The 20,641-nt window shown below is 37.2% G+C and overlaps 1 protein-coding gene across 1 annotated transcript; it reads right to left on the bottom strand.

Annotated features, from left to right (window-relative positions):
• Positions 1–12,396: 12,396 nt before the first annotated feature.
• On the bottom strand, positions 12,397–18,465 carry LOC110940465 (shikimate O-hydroxycinnamoyltransferase). Its single transcript, XM_022181996.2, has 2 exons — positions 18,007–18,465; positions 12,397–13,456 (listed from the first exon to the last, which is right to left on the bottom strand). The coding sequence occupies exons 1-2, from the start codon at positions 18,412–18,414 to the stop codon at positions 12,485–12,487; spliced, it is 1,380 nt and encodes a 459-aa protein (XP_022037688.1). The 5' UTR covers positions 18,415–18,465; the 3' UTR covers positions 12,397–12,484.
• Positions 18,466–20,641: the final 2,176 nt, after the last annotated feature.

The raw sequence follows: 20,641 nt of genomic DNA, 5'->3' as shown, positions 1-20,641 counted from the left end.
GTGGAAGGAGTGAATTTGGTCACGAAGACGTGAGGCTTTAGCGTGCAGGAAATACTTGTTCAAAAAGGCTTGACGAAGGCCCGCCCATGTAGTAAAAGTACCGGTTGGTTGAGAGTCCAACCAAGTAGCTGCACGGCCGGCTAATGAAAATGGGAAAAGCTACAAGTAAGTAGCATCGTTTGGGGCTCCGTGAAGGCTAAAAGTAGCAAGGATACGGGAGAAACGGTTTATGTGGGCCACGGCGTCCTCGTCCTCGCGGCCCTGGAATTGGATGCTATTGGTGATGGCTTGCATGGCATAAGATGGAATCTGCCATGAGTTTTCGCTAACTATAGGTGGAACGATGATGGGTGAAGCAAGACCGGTGAAATTTAGGGTGGCTTGTTGATGGACGGTTTGTCTTGCGTTGGCCATGTTTTCTAAGTTTATGTTTTCTGTGGCGCTAGAGGTGCTAGAAGTGGGACTATCGGGTGGGGAAACTTTAGGAGATGTTTTAGGTGAATGGGGTGGAGATGAAGGTGGGGTGGGTAACGGAGTGGAATCGAAAAGAGGAAATTGAGAAGAAGATGAAGTACTAACCTTTGGGCCTTGGCCCAATCGAGATGATGACTCTGTGAGTGGTGACTTCGGCGGTTCGTGCGAGTGCAGATGTGGCATCCACCACAAGCAAAAACCCAGATATGAGAAAAGTAAACATTAGTCACTACGACTAAAAAATAAAAACAAAAACAAAAATTGAAAGACTCAAAACAAAATAAAACACGTAGCACGTATATGTCAATAAAGTCTATCAAAGCTAATGAACGCGATTGCCAAGAGTCCCCGGCAACGGCGCCAAAAACTTGATGTGTGCTAAACAGACTATAAAAATTAACTAAATAAGACTCTCTAAGCTAGACACTAAAAAGCTTTGATTCTAGACACGACCAAAACCACACAATCGGCGAGTGTACCGATCACTGTAGTATGACCTAAGGAAGTCCGAATATCGAACCACGAGACTCTATAAACCACGTAAACTAGACTTTAACAGGCACTGTCAGACACGACTGAAACTTGTTTAATTGTTTTTTTTTGGGGGGGGGGGTTACGGAAAATCTAAGGAAATCTATTTAAACTAATTATTAAACTAAAACTAGAATAATACGAAATAAGGCAAAGGCTTCTCTTATATGATGAACGAGACCACCTAGACTAGAATCCTGGATTGATTTTAAAGAATTACCGATTAAGTTAACTGCATGATTTATGGAACCGGGATCTTATGATACTAAACCTATTAAGACACCAACTAAGCCCCTCAACCCTTCTCGAGGTGAAACTTATGGCGCTACCTAGGCTGTTAATCCTACCAGTTATTAGACGTCTTTCCAGTTGTCTAATTATTGTGCAAGTACCCTAATGTTGACCTACTCTTTTCCAATTATAGATCTAGGGTAGTTTGAATCTATTAACTTATCTTGATAGACTAATAAACCGACGGGGCAACTAAGGCACGACTTTTTCCAAAGACTGTCTAAAGCAATTCGCCAGGTAAGACCTATCAATAGCCCCGCACCTTCCAGCTATAAGGACTAGTAGAACACTAAAATCTAGCAAATCACTAACAATTACTTCTAGGGTTTATTGGCCAATTCTCCCTAAAGGTCAAAAACACACAGTCAAAGACCTAACATGAACCTATTCCATAGCAGACAACCACCAAGGTTCACATGAAGCAATTAATAATCATAAACCGAATTAAAGTATGCATATACATCAAATCAATAAAATCAAACTCTTTACTAAACACAATTAATCCATAAAATTCATGCAATTAACGAAAAGGTTAAAACTTCATATCAATCCATTCATCAAAGTCTAGGTGGCTTAAAAGTTTAGCCCAGCATGTTAAATAACGAAAAAAAATCAAAGATGTCTAAACAAGAATTCATGAAAACGAGTTTTGAAAGAAGAAATAAACAAACAAGGAATTGGAAAACCCGAGCAAGTCTTCAATCCTTCGTCCCGAACTCGTACCACTGATTCTCGTGCTTCAAAACCTTCAAATTCGCTCAAAGAATGCTCCAAGATTCGCCTATGATGCTCTCAATTCGTCGTTAGGGTTTTATTGTAATTATCTTGGCTTTTTATACTTAACCCTAAAAGCTAACGAAGAATCACTGACATATACCCCCGTCGCGTCGCGCGATGGGTATGTGTGACAACCCGAGTTCTCAAGGCTTTTTCCTCGACACGTTACTTGGTTACAAATTTTGTTTTCGTAATATGGTTGCATTGTAACTTGTGCACGGTTGGTATATGATTGGTGTATTGTGTTATTTGGTTGAATAATGAACTGTTGAACTTATGAACTATTTAAAGTTTACAAACCTAACCCTTGCACTCTCACATTTGACGAAACATTGGACCCCCGTTGCAAACTCAAACCCGACGAAACATTAGTGTTTCGTCATCACCTCTACTCGACGAAACTTAGGGAGTTTCGTCGCCCCATTGTTGTTTCGCCGAGATGGGCTTTCGGCCCAGGTGAGGCCCAACAGCGACTAAGTCAATTTGTTTTATATTTGCACCTTTGTATGTAAAACGTCAGTTATCAAACCCTAGTCCTCTCTTGACAACCGTCGGGAGCACCCATCTCTTCTTCGAAGATTCCTTGCACTTCCGTGATTATCCCATCGACCGGTTAGCATCCCACTACACTCCACATTGATCGACGATTGTTATGTGTATCGGTGATCCTTTGTGATTATAGGATTTGTTTGAAACTAAACTCTTATGCGTTGTTGATTAGGGTTTTTGATATTTTACTGCTAAACAATTAGATTAGAACACACAGAATGTGAATTTTATGTCTTGTATACATTCACGACCAGTGCACAAAATCGATGAGTTTGTTTGTTGTTGGAATGTTATGTTACCTGTGGTGTATTAATATCTAATGAATCGGATATATGGTTACGAGCATGATAATGATCTGGTAATCTAGGGTTCATGACTAAGGTTGTTTGTTTGATTGGTTTTGAATTGTGGGAGGTGTTTACGGGAACTATGGTGAATAGTAAGAGCCACTGAATGAAACTGTTAACATCACAATGAAACACTCCATGTTTCATCACTCTCATTTTCGGCGAAACATATAGTATTTCGTCACATGGCAAGTCGACGAAACACCCTAGTCTTTCGCCACATATCATGTCTTTCGCCACATATCATGTCGATGAAACACTTTAGTGTTTCGTCGTTTGGAGTTTCGACGTCCAGTGGATGGTTCACAACAGAGTGTGGTTTAACATGTGTATGAAACCTGAATGATCACTACCTGACTGTTTATGATGTTAAACATGATTGAGGAAACATGAATTTGCATACGAAACATACATATGAACTGTGGACTTGATTGAGTTATATAACTGCTATGTGTTATTAGGAAACTGTTGTTTGAATGCACATCATGACCACAATTTATACGTGAACCTTGAGAATGTGAAACTGATTATGCATACATGAATACAGTAGGCTTTGACTGAATTATTTGTGAACATTTAATTAATCATACCGAGCAAACCAAGGTGAGTTCACTGCTCTTTTCCCAAGCATGCGTCCCGGGGAGGGACATCTGGTCATCGTTCCGGGGAGGAACGTCGGGTTATTGGGATGTTGGTTATTACACTCATTTCTATCATTAAGTCCCCTTACATATGCAGATTAGTTGCCAGGGAGGCAACGGGGTTATTAGTTGATAGCGCTATTAGGTTTGGCACCCTCACACCGTACCGGGGAGGACGGTCGTGAACTAATTACCTTAACCACTTAACCAATGTGTGATAGAGCATTGGGGTTTGGGCAAATAAATCTAGAGCCATTTGCGGTAATCGAGTTAATGACAACATCAAATCAAATCATTGAATTGTCTTACATTCATATCTGGTAACTAAAACGTGTTAACAAACTTTGAACTCACCAGCGTCGTCTAACACACTTGTCTGCATGCTTGCAGGTCGTTATATTCTTGGACATGGAACTTGCTATCTGGGAGTGCTTGAGTGGTCATGGGTCACAACTCTTGGATATTTATTCTTGGTTTAGTACATTGTTTTGAATTACTTGAACAACGAATAATCTTATGCTTCCGCTGAACGTTTACTTTGGTTTAACTTATGACTTGGATTTATTTTTTGAAATGAATGGAATGTTTTATTTAAATATTTTGTGTAGTTCAATGTGATTGGTGGCTTGGATCCTGGTACGTCACACGTCCCGCGGTGATTCCGCATGTGGTATTTTAGGGGTGTGACAGTATGACCCTTCGAGGACGCGTAGCGCGACAGCAGTAAATTCCAAAAATTGTTATTTTAATGGTGGCAGGGCGCCACACTGATGTGGTTTCCTTGTGGCGTAGCGCGACAGCTCAAAATGGACAGACTCCTTCGAATTTTTCCCAGCTTCAACTTCTCAAAACTTTCACAATTTTTTCTAACTCTTTTAAACTTGTTTCCCAGCCTTTAACACTTCAGTTTTTCAACGTTTTTAGCACAAACGACCTGGAAACACAAGATTTCATCAAAGTTTGCACATTCTAACGAAAACCGAACTAAATATGACGGAAAATTATACAAACTATACACGAATAAGAGATGTATTTTGCAATACATGAATCCCAAGTCTGATTGGCCCGTAAGGCCCCATTCTCGTCTTCCATGGCTTGACACTATCCTGGGTAAGTCAAAGCTCTCATCACATTCTTGGGAATTGGGGTAGGAATCCAGGGAGGTGGTAGAGGCATGAGACTCATTAGAGAGATGTAACACCTCGAAAATTCACGTCCTATAATGTATTGACACGTGTCATAAGCTTGAACGTGTTAATGAATACTATAGAGGGACTAAAGTTGACAAACATAGAAAGAATGTGAATTCAAGGGTTCAAAATGTCTACAAGGGATAAATATACATTACAGTAACCCTACATGATGCTCGTACCTTCAAACGAATGAATCATGGATCATACGGAACTAAATATGGAAGAAAGTGAGAGATTACAAACTACAAGGGTTAAATGTGTCAACATGTTTAAGTTATACTTCTGAGTGACCCTTTAGCAAACCCGAGGCTTTGTAACGGTAAATTATGCTCACTAGAATGCACGATGTAAATTTCATAAAGTTCTGTTATAAAATGAGAAAGTTATGATCGAATTCGTACATGAGGGGTTAAAAGCGTCAACATTGAAAGTTAAGACTTTTCGGGTAGTAACAAAGTAACCGAGGACTTAACAAGACGGGTAAAAGTCACGAGGCCCTTATACGTAAATAAGAAAGGCCCAAAATGCAAAGTTACCCCTTCGAAAAGCCAAGAGCCAAGCTGTAATAATTGAAAGGATTTGAAAATCTTACAGCAGGTCTCAGGCGGGCCGCGTAAGAGTTACCAAGAGCTTATGCGGGCCGCGTCGGCAGTAGAAAGATATGATTTCTGTCAGAAAGATTCAAGCGGGCCGCGTAAACGTTAGAAGGATCTTATGTGGGCCGCGTGAGACGCCCAGATACAGAAAACACTAGCAGCAGCACTGTTCAGCTTGAAACCGACTCAAAACCATTATTGCTCAGCATGGGCGACCCCTAAACGACTCCTAGGCACTAGGGACATGTGTTAATGATCTGGGATCAATGGTAGGCTTGTGTGTCAATGATCTAAGGTGTTTAGATCACTATATAAGGCCATGAGTTGCAACATTTTAGTTTACACCTCATTCTGCATTCCTGATCATCTCTGGAGCTCAAGAGCCTTCTCTAAGCCTCTCTGGTCGTTCATAGGACTTCAGTAAGTGTGCTTAACCTTTCATAGTTATGTTTTTGCTTAGTTTTAGCTTAAAAGTCACACCGTCGTAATTAACGGTTGACTTAACGATTAATCACTAATGGTCCAGTGATTAGTCGAATCAAAGGTAGTTATATGTTGGTAATTATGTGGGCATTAAACCCTTAAAAGGGCACCCCCTGATTCCCACTCTAACTAGACCAAATGTCGGGTCAAAGTTGCTTAGAAAAAGTCAACAGAACCTTAATTTTCGGATTAACACGTAATTAACAATGTAGAAGGTTTGTAACCTATTTTATCACTCATATAACTTGGTAACAAGTATAAGAACTGGTCTAAGCTTGTTTGATCTGACAACTTTCTGTTTTGACCCAGTTTGGAACCGAAAGTCGCAAAACTTTGACTTTTGCTTTGACTTCAGTTCTGACCCGGTTTGGTATGACTTAGATATGCCTTAGGACTCCCTTAGGACCAGGTTACATGATGGTATAACCCTCTGTGACTGGTTCATTGTTTGTCCGAGCCGTTTACACATTTCCGTTAAATGCTTAAATGTTGACCATAATGCCCTTTTGACCATAAAACAAGAATTTTGGATATGTGAAAGGACAATAACCTTAGTTACTGATTTCTAAACATGTCCCTAAAGTTTAATAGCAATTCGAGGTCCAGAATAGGAGTTATGCTAAATAGCGCAATTAAGAAAACTTTTGTTAATTAAATGGCGCACTTAGCATAAAGCCTATCTAAACCCAATTTCGACACCAAACCTTTTACACACTGATGTAAGATAATATTTTGATATTTTTAAAGATTTTTAATTATTTTTAACCTGCTCATAACCTAAGGTTATGGCGTTGATTCGGTAAATACCGATTATACCCTTTTCAGACATAAAATGAGTTCTACACAGTATTTTGACACGAATCCAATTGCTACTGATTTTAAATAATAAATAAAGTATTTTGAACTTTATAACTTGATCAGAAAACTCAGATTTCCTGTTTAAACCGGAAGTCGCTTAAAACGACTCTATACGCGTATTAAACGCATAGTTTGAGTTTAAAACCATTTTGTCATGTAAGGCTTATTACCTACTGACGTAACTTGTTAAAATAAGTGGTTTTACTGATTATTTCAGACCCGAACATCAGAAGTATAAATAATCTCTTTTATAATCTTTAAAATGATCGAAATACCCCTACGAGGCGTATATTGGGATTAAACTCGTTTTGGGCATAATGGAAGGTATCCTACTGATATCACAACATCTTTAGAGCATAATGACTTAGGAAACTGTGTAAGGCTCTTACGGTTACCCGTTACGCCATTTACGCGTTCGGTTCGGTTTATGTAACTAGTTTACATAAATTAGCCGAAACGGATCAAACCTTGTCGTTTTTATCTCAAAATCCAGAATGTGATTGGATTACCCATATTAAACAAGTCTTCAAACTTGTCGGGTCTAAAGCACATTTTATTCCGGTCTTCGCTTAATCGCGCGTTCGAACCGTATCTTTCGATAGAACTAACGGGTCTAAGTTTAGGCTTAATTAAAGACTCGTTAGGATTCTAATAGGTTATTATAAACCTTCGTTCCAGAATAGGAGACCCGGTAAAAGCTACTTGCAATTGTTGTTTGTAAATTATACTTTGCAAAGGTAAATACTTTTAACTTATTTCCCTATACGGGCTTGGGGTACGGTATATAAAATACCGCTTGGTCCAGCATTGAATCTTTAATCGATTAGTGGTTAAATCATTGATATGCTCTGTTTTGAAATGTTTTGTTTGCTTAAAGCCTTTGGAGGGTTAATGACCATGTCTCGGATATCCCTGGCATCATTCATGAAATGGCCACGACCTAAGCACGGGGTGTAGGCGTACACCTGACAGCTGCATATGAAAAATGGTATCCCACTTAAAGGAATAACCTTGTGGGCATTATACCTGTGGTATGTCTATTAGTGTTTAACCCGGTCTACGGAATGGGCTACTGAACGCAAAAGAAACATGTAATTCGTTTACAAGTATTATATTAAAATAATTATCCCAAGTTATAAAAGTTTGTGCCACATGCATTCAAATCAATTTTATTAAACCTTTTTCAAAAGTGTCAGTTGAATGTATTTACCAGTGTAAACTGACGTATTTTCCGAAAAAGGTTAAGTGCAGGTACTATGCGAAATAGGCTGGCTTTCTCCTAGCGTCCACAATAAGTCTCGCAAGCTTGGATGTCAACTGTTGAACAATATTTCCTATTTATTTTTGATCCCCCTGTGGATTATTTTCGACTGTTTGTGATACATGATATAACAATAACATTCGGTTGAAATATATCTATCTTTTGCTTCCACTGTGCATTTGAATATTGTGTTGTTTGACTGTAATGTTTCCAACTATGTCACGATACTCCCCCACCGGGCCCACCGGTGAAGCGTGTGAAAATCGGGGTGTGACAAGAGATGAGAGTAGGCAACGTAATCCTAAATGGGATTATGAGTGGAGTGTCTAGATTCCTTACAAAAGGCAATGGGTATACCAGGATATGGTGCACCTGGACAGTCATAAACAAGGGTATCTGAGGTAGTATCTGGAAAGGGTGTGTCAGGTTCAGTCATGGCAGATGAAGCTGAGGACATACAAGAGGCATGCGTAGGCTGTGGATCAGGGGTCGCTGACGTTTGATCCTTACCTCGCCGAGAATATGTTAAGAGTAATGGCGGAGGATCTGTTGGTAGGTTCGAAGGTACGGGAGTTGGAACTATGGTGTCCGAGACCGGAGGGGTAGAGGGAACAAATGACACAGGAAAGGTAGGGATGATGTCAGACTCAGGTATATTAAGATCGCGAAACAAGAATGGAAGATTCTGGAAAGAAAAGGCACAACTGATCAAAGGTGACGCCGACACCAGTAAATATCAGAAAAGGGAAGGACGATAACACCGATAACCTTTCTTGACACGATAGTAACCCACAAAGACACATTGAATGGCTCGAGGTTCGATTTTAAGGACTCCGGGACGATGATCATGCACATAAGCAACACACCCAAAGATTTGGTGTTCAAGTAGAAACGGGGTTCCTCTAGGAAATAAAATGGAGAAAGGGGCTTGACCATGAAGAACGGACGATGGCATACGATTAATTATATAAACCGTAGTAAGAACAACATCACCCCAAAATTGACGAGGAACACGAGAATGAATCATAAGTGTGAGAGAAACATCCAACAGAAGACGGTTCTAGCGTTTAGCGACACCATTCTGTTGGGATGTATACGCACAAGAAGTCTCATCAACTGTACCTGGTGTTTTGAGATATGTAGAGAAATCAATGAACAAAAATTCTTTCGCATATCAGTTCGTAAGGTTTGGATGGATGTTTTGAGCTGGGTCATGACATATGTATGGAATTCATGAAAGGTCGAGTCGATTTTACTACGGGATTTCAATAGGTAAACCCAAGTAGTACGAGAATAGTCATCAATGAAACTAACAAAATATTAAAATCCTAATGTTGTCTTAACAGGACATGGACCCCATACATCAAAATGGAAAAGTTCAAATATGGAAATGGTTCGGCTTAACACTTTTGGGGGATAAGGACGTCAAGTATGTTTACTGAGCTGACATGACTCACAATGGAATTTATCGGGAATTGAGATGCCAGGTCTCATTTGCCTTAGGACGGTTGTTTAGGGATGGCCTAACCAATAATGAGTTTCAAAGATACTAGACTCACAGATGTTTGCTTTGGGATGCGACAAAGAGGACATTCGATAGAGACCTCCTGATTCGAGGCCGGTACCAGTTACTCGGTTAGTACCTAGTTCATTAAAGGTACAATGAGTAGGATAAGCAACAATTATTTCCTTTAGTAATCTGACTGACAGATAAAAGGCTGGTAGGAAAGTTAGGAATAAGAAGAACATAAGACAAGTTTAGGCTATCTGGGTTGTGAATGGATCCAATGCCGCATTAGGGGCACGAGGAACCATATGCAAGTTTATCCGGTGGGTAAGAGGTATTATGAAGACTAGTGAGAATTCCTTGATTCACAGTCATGTGATGAGTAGATCCAGAATCAATAATCAAGGATAGGTCAAAGCTAGAAAACGTACCTGGTTGTACCAAGTTAGTTTGAGGACCTGATGACCAAAAAGCAAGGAACCGTTGAAGCAAATCATACACAGCCGTGGTGCATGCAATGGTGTGATTTCGTTCATCTTCAATTTGAAAAGATGTTTAACAAAAAAACACCAAACTGAAACTCAAGCACGCAAATCGAGGCAGAAAATAAAAGATGCTCATATCAAAAAAACTAACCGTACAGACTTGGTCAGAATGAGATTATGTCGACAGTATAGAAAAACGGTGACCGGAAATGGTGTCATGCGCTCTCACGCGCCGGCGCATAGGATCTACGGCGGAGGAGTGACTGCGCGCTAGCCAGCGTTTTGAGTGGCGGTTTTGGAAGTTTTGTAGATCGGTCCTTTGCGAGCTCAGTGGTGGTGGCGGTGTTGTTGAAAATCTGAAAAAAAACGGTCTCGGGTGACGTTGTGGGCTGAGAAGATCTGTGTAGATCTGGAACCGTGTTTAGAGACCGGAAACAAAGTGGTTTGGGGCGGAGACAGTGAAAATTCTTTGGAAAAGCAGTGACCGAAAGCTTAACAGAAATGGTCACCCGAGAAACAAATCTTCTGAGCTAAAAAACTTTTAGCTCGGATACCATGTAACTGAAACTGGTATACAATGAAGAAGGAAATCTGATTATATTGATAGAATGTATATCATAACAAGAGAAGCAACCCTCTATATATATATATATAGGGAGGAAGAGGGACCAAAAAGAAATAACTAATTGCATATGGGGACATCCATAATTTCATGCAAAGACTCTATAATTACATGTAGGGGCCTCTAGTTAACAACTAGGTCCTTCAACTATTTACGACTAACATCCTATACCACACATTTGTAGTGGCGATGATAAGGTTGTGCGGGGAGGACCACCGCACAGGGCCTGTGATTTCGAGCGGCACGTGTTTTTTAGAAAAATGTTTTATATATATATATATGTATATATATATATATATATGTTAATTTTTTTAAATGGTATACCCATATCAACTCCAAGATAGGCTCATTTACAAAACATTTTGTATGGTTTAGAAGTTAGCCCATTGGCATTAGGTTTAGTGAGTGCAATACCCATTTGATTTTAAATAATTATAATAAAAAACCATTACGAAAGAACACATTTTTTCAAGCTCGAACAAGGTACATGAATTCTCAGATACGCCTCTGCATATTTGAATCACAACCTTGTTGATCCAATTGCAAAGAAACAACACTTTAGTCTGAGTACCCTTTCACGTTACAACTTTTTCCTGTTACACCCCGGAACACTGTACTAAGGGTTCTAAACCAACGGTAAGTGACTATAAACGATGTCATCGAGGTTTTCCTCGTCAAGGTAAGGCTTTGAGTTATCCATTTAAGTGCGGAACAAGACCTGAATTAGGATGATATTAGTAGAGAGGTTACTCATTGTGTACGTCACTCCATTTGAAAGCTCTTTCAAATAGCATGAGCACTGAAAGTCTTCAATTAGACTAGAGTGTTAGATGTTTTTTTTCTTTTTTTTTCAAAGGGGGAATGAATGGATTGAAGGAAAGAAGAGATCGAGGAGGAAAGTGGTTCAGTGGAGTTTGTATCTTGAAAAGGTTATTATATTGAATGTATTTTTCTCTATTTTATTTCATGGTATTAAAGCCAAAAAACAAAAGAATGATGAAGGTAAAGAGAAATCATTGGAAGGCATGGTGATGTCCTTTAAACGGATCACCTATCTTTGTAAAGTCTCAAACATGGCCGGCCCTGGGGGTGGGCGGGGAGGACCACCGGCCAGGGCCGAAATTTCGAGGGGCACATTTTTTATGAAAAAAAAACCCGATATGTGTATGTAAAATATTTTTTAATAGGGTACACTCATACAAACGCTAAGATAGGCTTTCTTACAAAACTATTCTTATGGTTTAGATTAGTTATTAACCCCTTGCCATTAGGTTTAGGCCTTTAGTGAGCCCAATACCCAATTTCGTTAAGGCCTAAAGGTACATTTTTTCGAGCTCGAACAGAGTACACGAATTCTTAGGGCCAGCCCTAGTCTCTAACTCCTCCCAAAGTTTGTTGAAATCAACATTTATATATTGTATAGTTCTATCACGAACTTAAATTCCACCACCCTATTGTTCATTGTTACAAGGAGTGTCTTTTTGCTAAAGACATAATCCATCTTGTTAAAGGTTCTAGCCTTGTGATTGATTAAATCATATGGTCCAATAAAGTTGTTATGGATAATCAAGTTACGAGTATGATATTTTTAATGTGTCTAGCTATGATATTTCAGAGTTCAGAATCAAATGCAATTTTTAAATGGTTGTGCAAAGATTTTTGAACTCAGCCACAACCATTTTCTATGAGAAAAAAACTCCTTATGGCAAGTTCTATAATATAACTGATAAGCTAATCCAAAACCTTAAAAAACTCCATTATTGAAACATATCTGCTTATACACATATTTTGTTTTACTAAAAAGATAGATCGGCTTGCATACAAACTTAAATTATTACAAAGGCGTGTTAAAATAATAGGGGATTGGCATTAGAGGTTCAGGTATGATGGAGTTAACGGTTTAAACACATTCCTTCCCTTGGTCTCAACCAAGTCCAAATGCTTTTGTAGAAGATTCATGTAAACTATCCAATCTCCATTCTTCTTTGTACTCGGCATTGGCATTACATACCCAGTTTCCCCACCCCACGGAAAATGATATGACCCGAAATGTGGCTTACCCCATCCGAAGTCTATACTATTTACTGGAAAGCGCTGCCCTGAAGACACCACTATGGCTTCACCATCGTTTTCGTCCATTTTGGCATATATATTTGCAACTGCTGGCTCGGGTCTGTGCAACTCAACCCAATCAATGAGTCCCAGAAAATGTTCCTCGGTCATTGCAGGAGACACAAACTCATAGACCATCTCAGCTACTAGATTGAGTGGCATCTCCTTAAGCTCACTCGAGTTTGCTTCACCAAAAGGTATAGAAAGTACATTTCCAAAGTAGTTTTGCATTGATAATGACATGTTATTTGGCAGAGAGAGTTTATCAAAGCTGATCCTATCCATCCTTCCTCTCCCATCAACAACAACGCCCATTTTGCAAGTGTTGAAACCGTCTTCACATTCTGCAATTAACTTCCATAGAAATGCAGTAAATGATACAAGTTTGCTTCTTTTTGCATTTTCATTAAAACTTGATTTGGATTGAAGGTGACTGATGTCTTTGGCCTCCACGTAGTATATTCGGCTTCTGAGGGGATTGGTCGGTAAACATGACCATTGTGGGGGGAGAGATGATAAAGGAAGGTATAGCTTGTCATAGAAGGTGTTAACCACTGGTGGGTGTCTAGCGTTAAGCATGGGACGCCTGAAAGATGGAAGACTGGAAATTGATTTCGATTGAGCAATTTCAGCCCACGCAGCCAAGAACACGTTTATTGAATATGCATCGGCTACTCGATGATCAAATGAGCATCCAATTATTAAACCTCCGCATCTTAGCTCGGTGACCTAATTCGGAACAAGTAAAGGTATACCATTTAAGAACAAATCAGAAAGTATTCATAAATGGTACGAACACTAGAGTGTCATTTTTTTCAGAGAAATTTATGAAAATAGCCAAGAATAAGTTTGACTTACTATTAAAATGGTCACTTCATGCGTCGGTAGAGCAGGGCATCACCGATTACAAGACATTTTTTGCGTCCTTAAATATAAAAGTGACACGTGTCCGTTACTCATCCCATCCCATGCGTCCGTAACTCATCTCATCATCCCATGCGTCTATCCCTCATCCCATGTGTTGCCGACTCATCCCATGCGTCCTTAAATATAGAAGTGACATGTGTCTCAATGGAATGCATGGGATGAGTCGGCAACACATGGGATGAGTCGGCAACGCATGAGATGAGTCACGGACGTATGGGATGATGGGATGAGTCACGGACACATAGGATGAGTTACGGACGCATAGGATGATGGGATGAGTCACGGGCGCATGGGTTGCCTCAAATCTCGCTAAAAGTAAATTTTATGAGTCACGGACGCATGGGACGCATAGATGTCATTGAGACACGTGTTACTTCTACATTGGCGGACGCATGAATGAGCCTGCAGACGCATAAGATACCTCGTAATCGGTGATGCCCTGATTCACCAATGCATAAGTCAAAACTTATTCTTGATGATTTTCACAAATTCCTTTTTTTATGATAAAATGTTTCTGTCAGGCAACGTACATTCATGCGTCCCTCTCAAAACATATGAAAAAATATCACATTATTTAAAATAATAAAGAAATATTTATACCATTCTCGATTTAAATCAATTGTTCGGTTTCTTCAAAAGAAAATCTCGGTTTTCAAGTTTTGAATGTTTTTTATGATAATCCAAACCGTTTTTCATACTGTTAAAAACATATATATATATATATATATATATATATATAGGGGAGGGTTATCTTGAGAACGCTAAATATTGCGAGAACCGTGAGAACGAATGAAAAAAAGCAATCAAAACCAAAATTTTTAATACAAACCTCATTGTAATTAAGATACATCATCAAAACAAGAATTTATAACATCAAATAATTCATTTCTTCTTTCAAAATCACTATTTTTAGATTTTTTACACATGTGTAAATATAACAGATTTACACATGTGTAAATTTTCTTTATTTACAAATTCACGTAAATTTAAACGTGTAAATTGAATTTCTAACGTTGTATTCGAATAATAATGATAAGTGTAGAAAAAAAATTTGAATTTGAATTGTTTTTGACCAAGTTTTCATGGTTTTTTTATTTGTTCCCACGGTTCTCACAATATTTAGCGTTCTCATTTAAACCCTCCACTATATATATATATATATATATATATATATATATATATATATATATATATATATATATATATATATATATATATATATATATATATATATATATATATATATATATATAGGGGGCTGCTAGAATGAGAACCACCCCGAGTTGTAAGAACCGCGAGAACTACACCCCACGGAGCGCCGTTCGCCGCGATTTTTTTTTACAAGTAGATGTGTGCATTATAAACACGGCCGTAAAAAATCACGGCGAACGGCGCTCCGTGGGGTGTACTTTTTTACACCTCAAGCTTGGTGTTTTTTAATTTTTTTCTTTTTTCTTTTTTTTTCACCAAACTTGAGGTGTAAAAAAGTACACCCCACGGAGCGCCGTTCGCCGTGATTTTTTACGGCCGTGTTTATAATGCACACATCTACTTGTAAAAAAAAAAATCGCGGCGAACGGCGCTCCGTAGGGTGTAGTTCTCGCGGTTCTTACAACTCGAGGTGGTTCTCATTCTAGCGGCTCCCTATATATATATATATATATATATATATATATATATATATATATATATAGTGTGTGAGTTTCATTGGGGAACACTAAAAAAGTAGGGAACCGACTCAAACGAAGTCCGATTGGACTCATTCCAGCGGCGTTGGAACCGGCTCGTCGAACCCTAACTAGGATCTCTTAACCCTAAACCCTAAATCATAACCCCTAAACTCTAAATATATTAGGGTTTGGCTTTTAGGATTTAGCTTTCGAGTTTAAGGTTTAGCTTTAGGGTTTAGCTTTAGGTTTAGCCTTTAGGGTTTAGCTTTTAGGGTTTATAGTTTAGATTTTACGGTTTAGCTTAGGTTTTAGCCTTATTTTTTAGCTTTAGGGTTTAGAGTTTAGAAGTTAGGATTTAGGGTTTAGGGTTAAGATATCCTAGTTAGGGTTCGACGAGCCGGTTCCAACGCCGCTGGAATGAGTCCAATTGGAGTTCGTTTGAGTCGGTTCCCCGCTGTTCCCCACTTTTTTAGTGTTCCCCAATGAACCTTCCCATATATATATATATATATAGGGTAAGGATATATAGAAAACCACTTTTATTGAGAAAACCCGGGAAACTCAAAGCTTCCGACATTTTTTTTTTTGAAAAAAATAACACATTTAATATATATGTTTTTAAGACTTTTGGGCCAAAAAAAATAAAAAAGCGCCGAAGGGATTTTTTTTTTTTTAAAAATAAACAAGTTTCAGCATTTTTTGCCTAACACGTGTTACATAGCAAAGTTGCTGAAATTTGTTTATTTTTTTTTTAAATAATTCTTCGGCGCTTTTTCGATTTTTTTTGCCCAAAACTCTTAAAAACATGTATATTACGTGTGGTAATTTTTTCAAAAAAAATAAGTCGGGAGCTTAGAGTTTCACGGGTTTTCTCAATAAAAGTGGTTTTCTATTTATCTTTAGCCTATATATATATATATATATATATATATATATATATATATATTTACATATATATATATATATATAGGGTAAGGTTCATGCAAGAACCACCTTATTGCGAGAACCGCGAGAACCAATGTGAACACAACCTAAAATAGCTAAAAAAACCTAAAAAAACCCTAAAAAAACCTAACCCCCACCCCCCCCACCTCCCAAAAACCTAAACCCCCCACCCCCCCCCCAGAAAAAAAAAAAAAAAAACCTAACCCCCCCCCCTCCCAAGCTAAATGCTAAAAACTAAAACCCTCAAAAAACCTAAAAAAACCTAACCCCCCCCCACCCCCCCCCCCCCAAAAAAAAAAACCTAAACCCCCCTCCCCCACCCCCCAAAAACCTAAACCCACCCCACCCCCCCCCCCCTCCCCCCACCCCCTCCAAGCTAAAATGCTAAAAACTAAACCTCCAAAAAACCTAAAAAAATCTAAAAAAATAAAAAAAAAAATCTAAAATTTTTTTTTATTTTTTTACTATTTTTTATGTTCAAATCGCTACTTTTAGTAGCAAAAAAAATTTTTTTTTAATACTAAAAGTAGCGATTTTTATATAAAAAATAGTAAAAAAATAAAAAAAAAATTAGGTGTTTTTTAGATTTTTTTAGGTATTACTGTTTGTGTTCACACTGGTTCTCGCGGTTCTCGCAATAAAGGGTGGTTCCTAACGGATCTTTGTCCTATATATATATATATACATACATATATATATATATATATACATATATATAGGGAGGGGCTCATGCGAGAACCACCTTTATTGTGAGAACCTTGAGAACCAATGTGAACACAACCTAAAATAGCTAAAAAAAACCTAAAAAAACCCTAACCCCACCCCCCCCCCCAAAGCTAAATGCTAAAAACTAAAACCCCCAAAAAACCTCCCCCACCTCCCCCCTCCCCCCCCCCCCCCCCCAAGCTAAAATGTTAAAAACTAAACCCCTCAAAAAACTTAAAAAAATCTTAAAAAATCTAAAAAAAAAAAAATCTAAATTTTTTTTTAATATTTTTTATGCTCAAATCGCTACTTTTAGTGGCCAAAAAAAAATTTTTTTTTTGGCTTCGAAAAGTAGCGATTTTTATATAAATAATATTAAAAAAAAATTGTATGATTTTTAGCTATTTTTAAGCATTTTTGGTGTGTTTAAATTGGTTCTCGCGGTTCTCACAAACTTGTGGTGTAAAAAACTACCACCTCGGCCGCGGCGTTTAAAATTTTTTTTTACGGCTGTGTTTATAATTTACACATCTATTGTAAAAAAAATCGTGGTGAATGCCCACTCGTGGGGTGTAGTTCTCGCGGTTCTTACAACTCGAGTTGGTTTTCATTCTAGCGGCTCCCTATATATATATTTGAACGGCAAAATTCTTTTATTCCTGACGTATATGACTTGAACCCAAAAACATGTAAGTAAATAGTCTAAGATTAAATAAAAACAACAAACAAAAGAGTTTTTAATCAACTAAATAATATTCCTAGTCTTTTCGGTGCTTATGAAATATATAATATAGTTCAAACAGTTTATATGCAATCACAGTACGTTATAGACTAGAAGTTTGGTCTTTTCGATTGTCAAGGAAAATGCTAGGATTTAAGTAATGGTTCTGGTGGAATGAAACCGGACAGGAACTTTTAAAAATTACTAACATTTGATTTTGCCTCCAGCATCTTGCTGATGTCCTTGTTTTGTTAAAAAAACATATTCAAAGAAAACTAATTAACTGATATTTATATTTATAATTCATATACCTGAACTGTAAGAACACCTTGTTTTTTACGTGGAACAAGCTTTCTCTCTACAGATTCGTCAGGGTGGTAAAGATCAATGTTCTTAAGTTCCACATCGGCATGTGCATGAATAAAATCCACACCGCGGTTGTTACAATGCAACTCGGGTTCAGCGAGGTTGTTTTGTACAATTTCACCAGCAAGCGGGTAAAACGGCCCCAGAGCTTCTGCAAGTGATTTCTTGAGTATGTTCAAGCTCTCATCGAGTGGAAGAGAGTTCTTGTAACAGAAGAAAACTCCAACATCCAGTGGCGGAAGGAGTAAGTCTAGGTTGGACATTGGTAGCCGGTGTTCCTGGACCGGCAAGGCGGCTGCAATGTTGTCTCTCTTCTTAACACCAACTGTGAAAGTCGTTCCACACGAACCCATTGTGTATGAGGTTAGTGTGCCACAAGTGAAAAGGTTTGTTAAGGAAAGGGAAGATTTAGAAATTATGGGTGGGGAACATAGATACTAGAGTGGTCATTTATATACGAAAATAAATGCGTGTTGTTTTGGTAAAAAGTTGCCATAAAAATAAAGTAGGGAGAGGTTAGTTGGAGCCGCCTTTAAAAACTTTTAACCTTTCCTATCCATTTAACCAACCATTTTTTTAATGGCCAACATAAAATTATTCATACATTTAGGGTGTGTTTGGGATTGCTTATTTAAGTTCAAAACAACTTTTTGTTAAGAAAAACTTATTTCAAAAATGAGTTTCTAAAAGATTATTTGGATTAGCTTATAAGCCAATAAGTTAATAATTAGTTTTTTTTTTTCAAAAAGTGTTTGGGTTATCTTATGGCTTTTTAAGGGGAGTAATGATGAAGTTCATCACAAAAGTCCTTTTCATTTTTAAGAAGTTACAATTTCTAACTTCTCAAAAAATCACTTTTTCAATACAATTTAGAAGTCATTTTAGAAGGACTTTTACAATTTGACAAACACTATAAAACAACTTATTAACTTTTGTAAGTAAATAAGTTAAAAATAGGTCCAAAATAAGCTAACACAAACACCCTCTTAACAAGGTACTACACTACAATTACATCCACCAACAAAAGAAAAAAAACATACAGCAAAAACAAACAGAAAACTATAATGGAAATACATCAAAACTGTTCAAGGCCAACCAACCATTTTAAGCCTGCTTTTTCAACTAGCTAGATGATGTTGAATTGAACATTAGTTTTTTTTTTTTTTTAGGATTAATATGAAATATGATCGAACCAATGGGGTGGTGGTCCATTGGCAAAGGTAAAGCCTTTAAACACCTTGGGAGAGGGAGATCTTGGGTTCAAGTCCCACAGACGACAGGAACAAAAAAAAAATTTGCCGTTAAAAAAAAATATATGAAATATGATCGAACTTTTATGACCATTTATATGGGTTAGATATTAAATGATAGTTAAGTTTTTTTTTTTTTTTTTTTGTTATTATTTTACTCATTCAATTTCAGTCACTTGCGAAAACTAGCTAGATGATGTCGAATTGAACATTAGTTTTTTTTTTTTTAGGATTAATATGAAATATGATCGAACTTTTATGACCATTTATATGGGTTAGATATTAAATGACAGTTAAGGTTTTTTTTTATTATTTTACTCATTCAATTTCAATCACTTGCGAAAAATTTTAAAACAAAGAAACAAGAGTAAATTACTTTTTGAGTCCCTGTGTTTCAGTGATTTTAACTACTTGAGTCCAAAATTAAAAAGTTTAACGCCCTGAGTCCCTAATCATTTATTTTATAACGTTTTGAGTCCAATTTTGTTCATTTTATAACGTTTTGAGTCCAAAAAATTGGACTTAAAAGGTTAAAATTTGGACTCATACGGACTCAAATGATTAATGAAAATGCTTATAAGGACTCAGGTCGTTAAACTTTTTGCTTTTAGACTCAACTAGTTAAAACCATTAAAACAAAGGAACTCAAAAAGTAACCCAAGAAATAATGTTATACCTTGATTGGTAAAAATGGACACCTTTTAAGCGATATTAACAAACTATAACTTAGCAACAACTACTTTATGCATATGGTAGTTGTACCATAAGCTTTGGGAGTTTTTCAAAAAAAAATTGAATTTTCTTTTTTAACCCTAAAGTTTTAATGTTTGACAATTTAACATTAAAGTTTTAATCTTTGTTTCCTTTTTAACCCTAAAGTTTTAATCTTTGACAATTTACCCTAAAGTTTTAATCTTTGACAATTTAAGTTTAAAGTTTTAATCTTTGATAATTTAACCCCTTTGATTAATTTGATTTTTCACTTCTAATTCAAAAGTTTCCATCTTTTGCGATTTAACCACTTTGATTTTTTTACTTATGTGTTGTAATCTTGACTTTGGGGGTTTTTCAAAGAAAAAATGTTTATGCATATTGTTGTTGTAACCTTGGCTTTGGGGGTTTTTTAAAAAAAATGATTTTTTTACTTTTCACCCAAAAGTATTTCATAAATTACTTTTAACCCAAAACTATTTGTTTTTTTTTTAATTTTAACACAAAACTTTTTATCTTTTGCAACCTATCCTGACAACTTTTTTTACTTTCAACTTTGGTCCTTTATAGTTTTCATTTTCCGCAAATTTTTTGCTTTTATGTTTCGTTCTAAATTTTG

The sequence above is a fragment of the Helianthus annuus genome, chromosome 5 (genome assembly GCF_002127325.2).
Source record: "Helianthus annuus cultivar XRQ/B chromosome 5, HanXRQr2.0-SUNRISE, whole genome shotgun sequence".
Taxonomy (NCBI): domain Eukaryota; kingdom Viridiplantae; phylum Streptophyta; class Magnoliopsida; order Asterales; family Asteraceae; genus Helianthus; species Helianthus annuus.
Note: the sequence above shows the minus strand (reverse complement) of the source record. Positions and strands in the feature narration are given on the sequence as shown.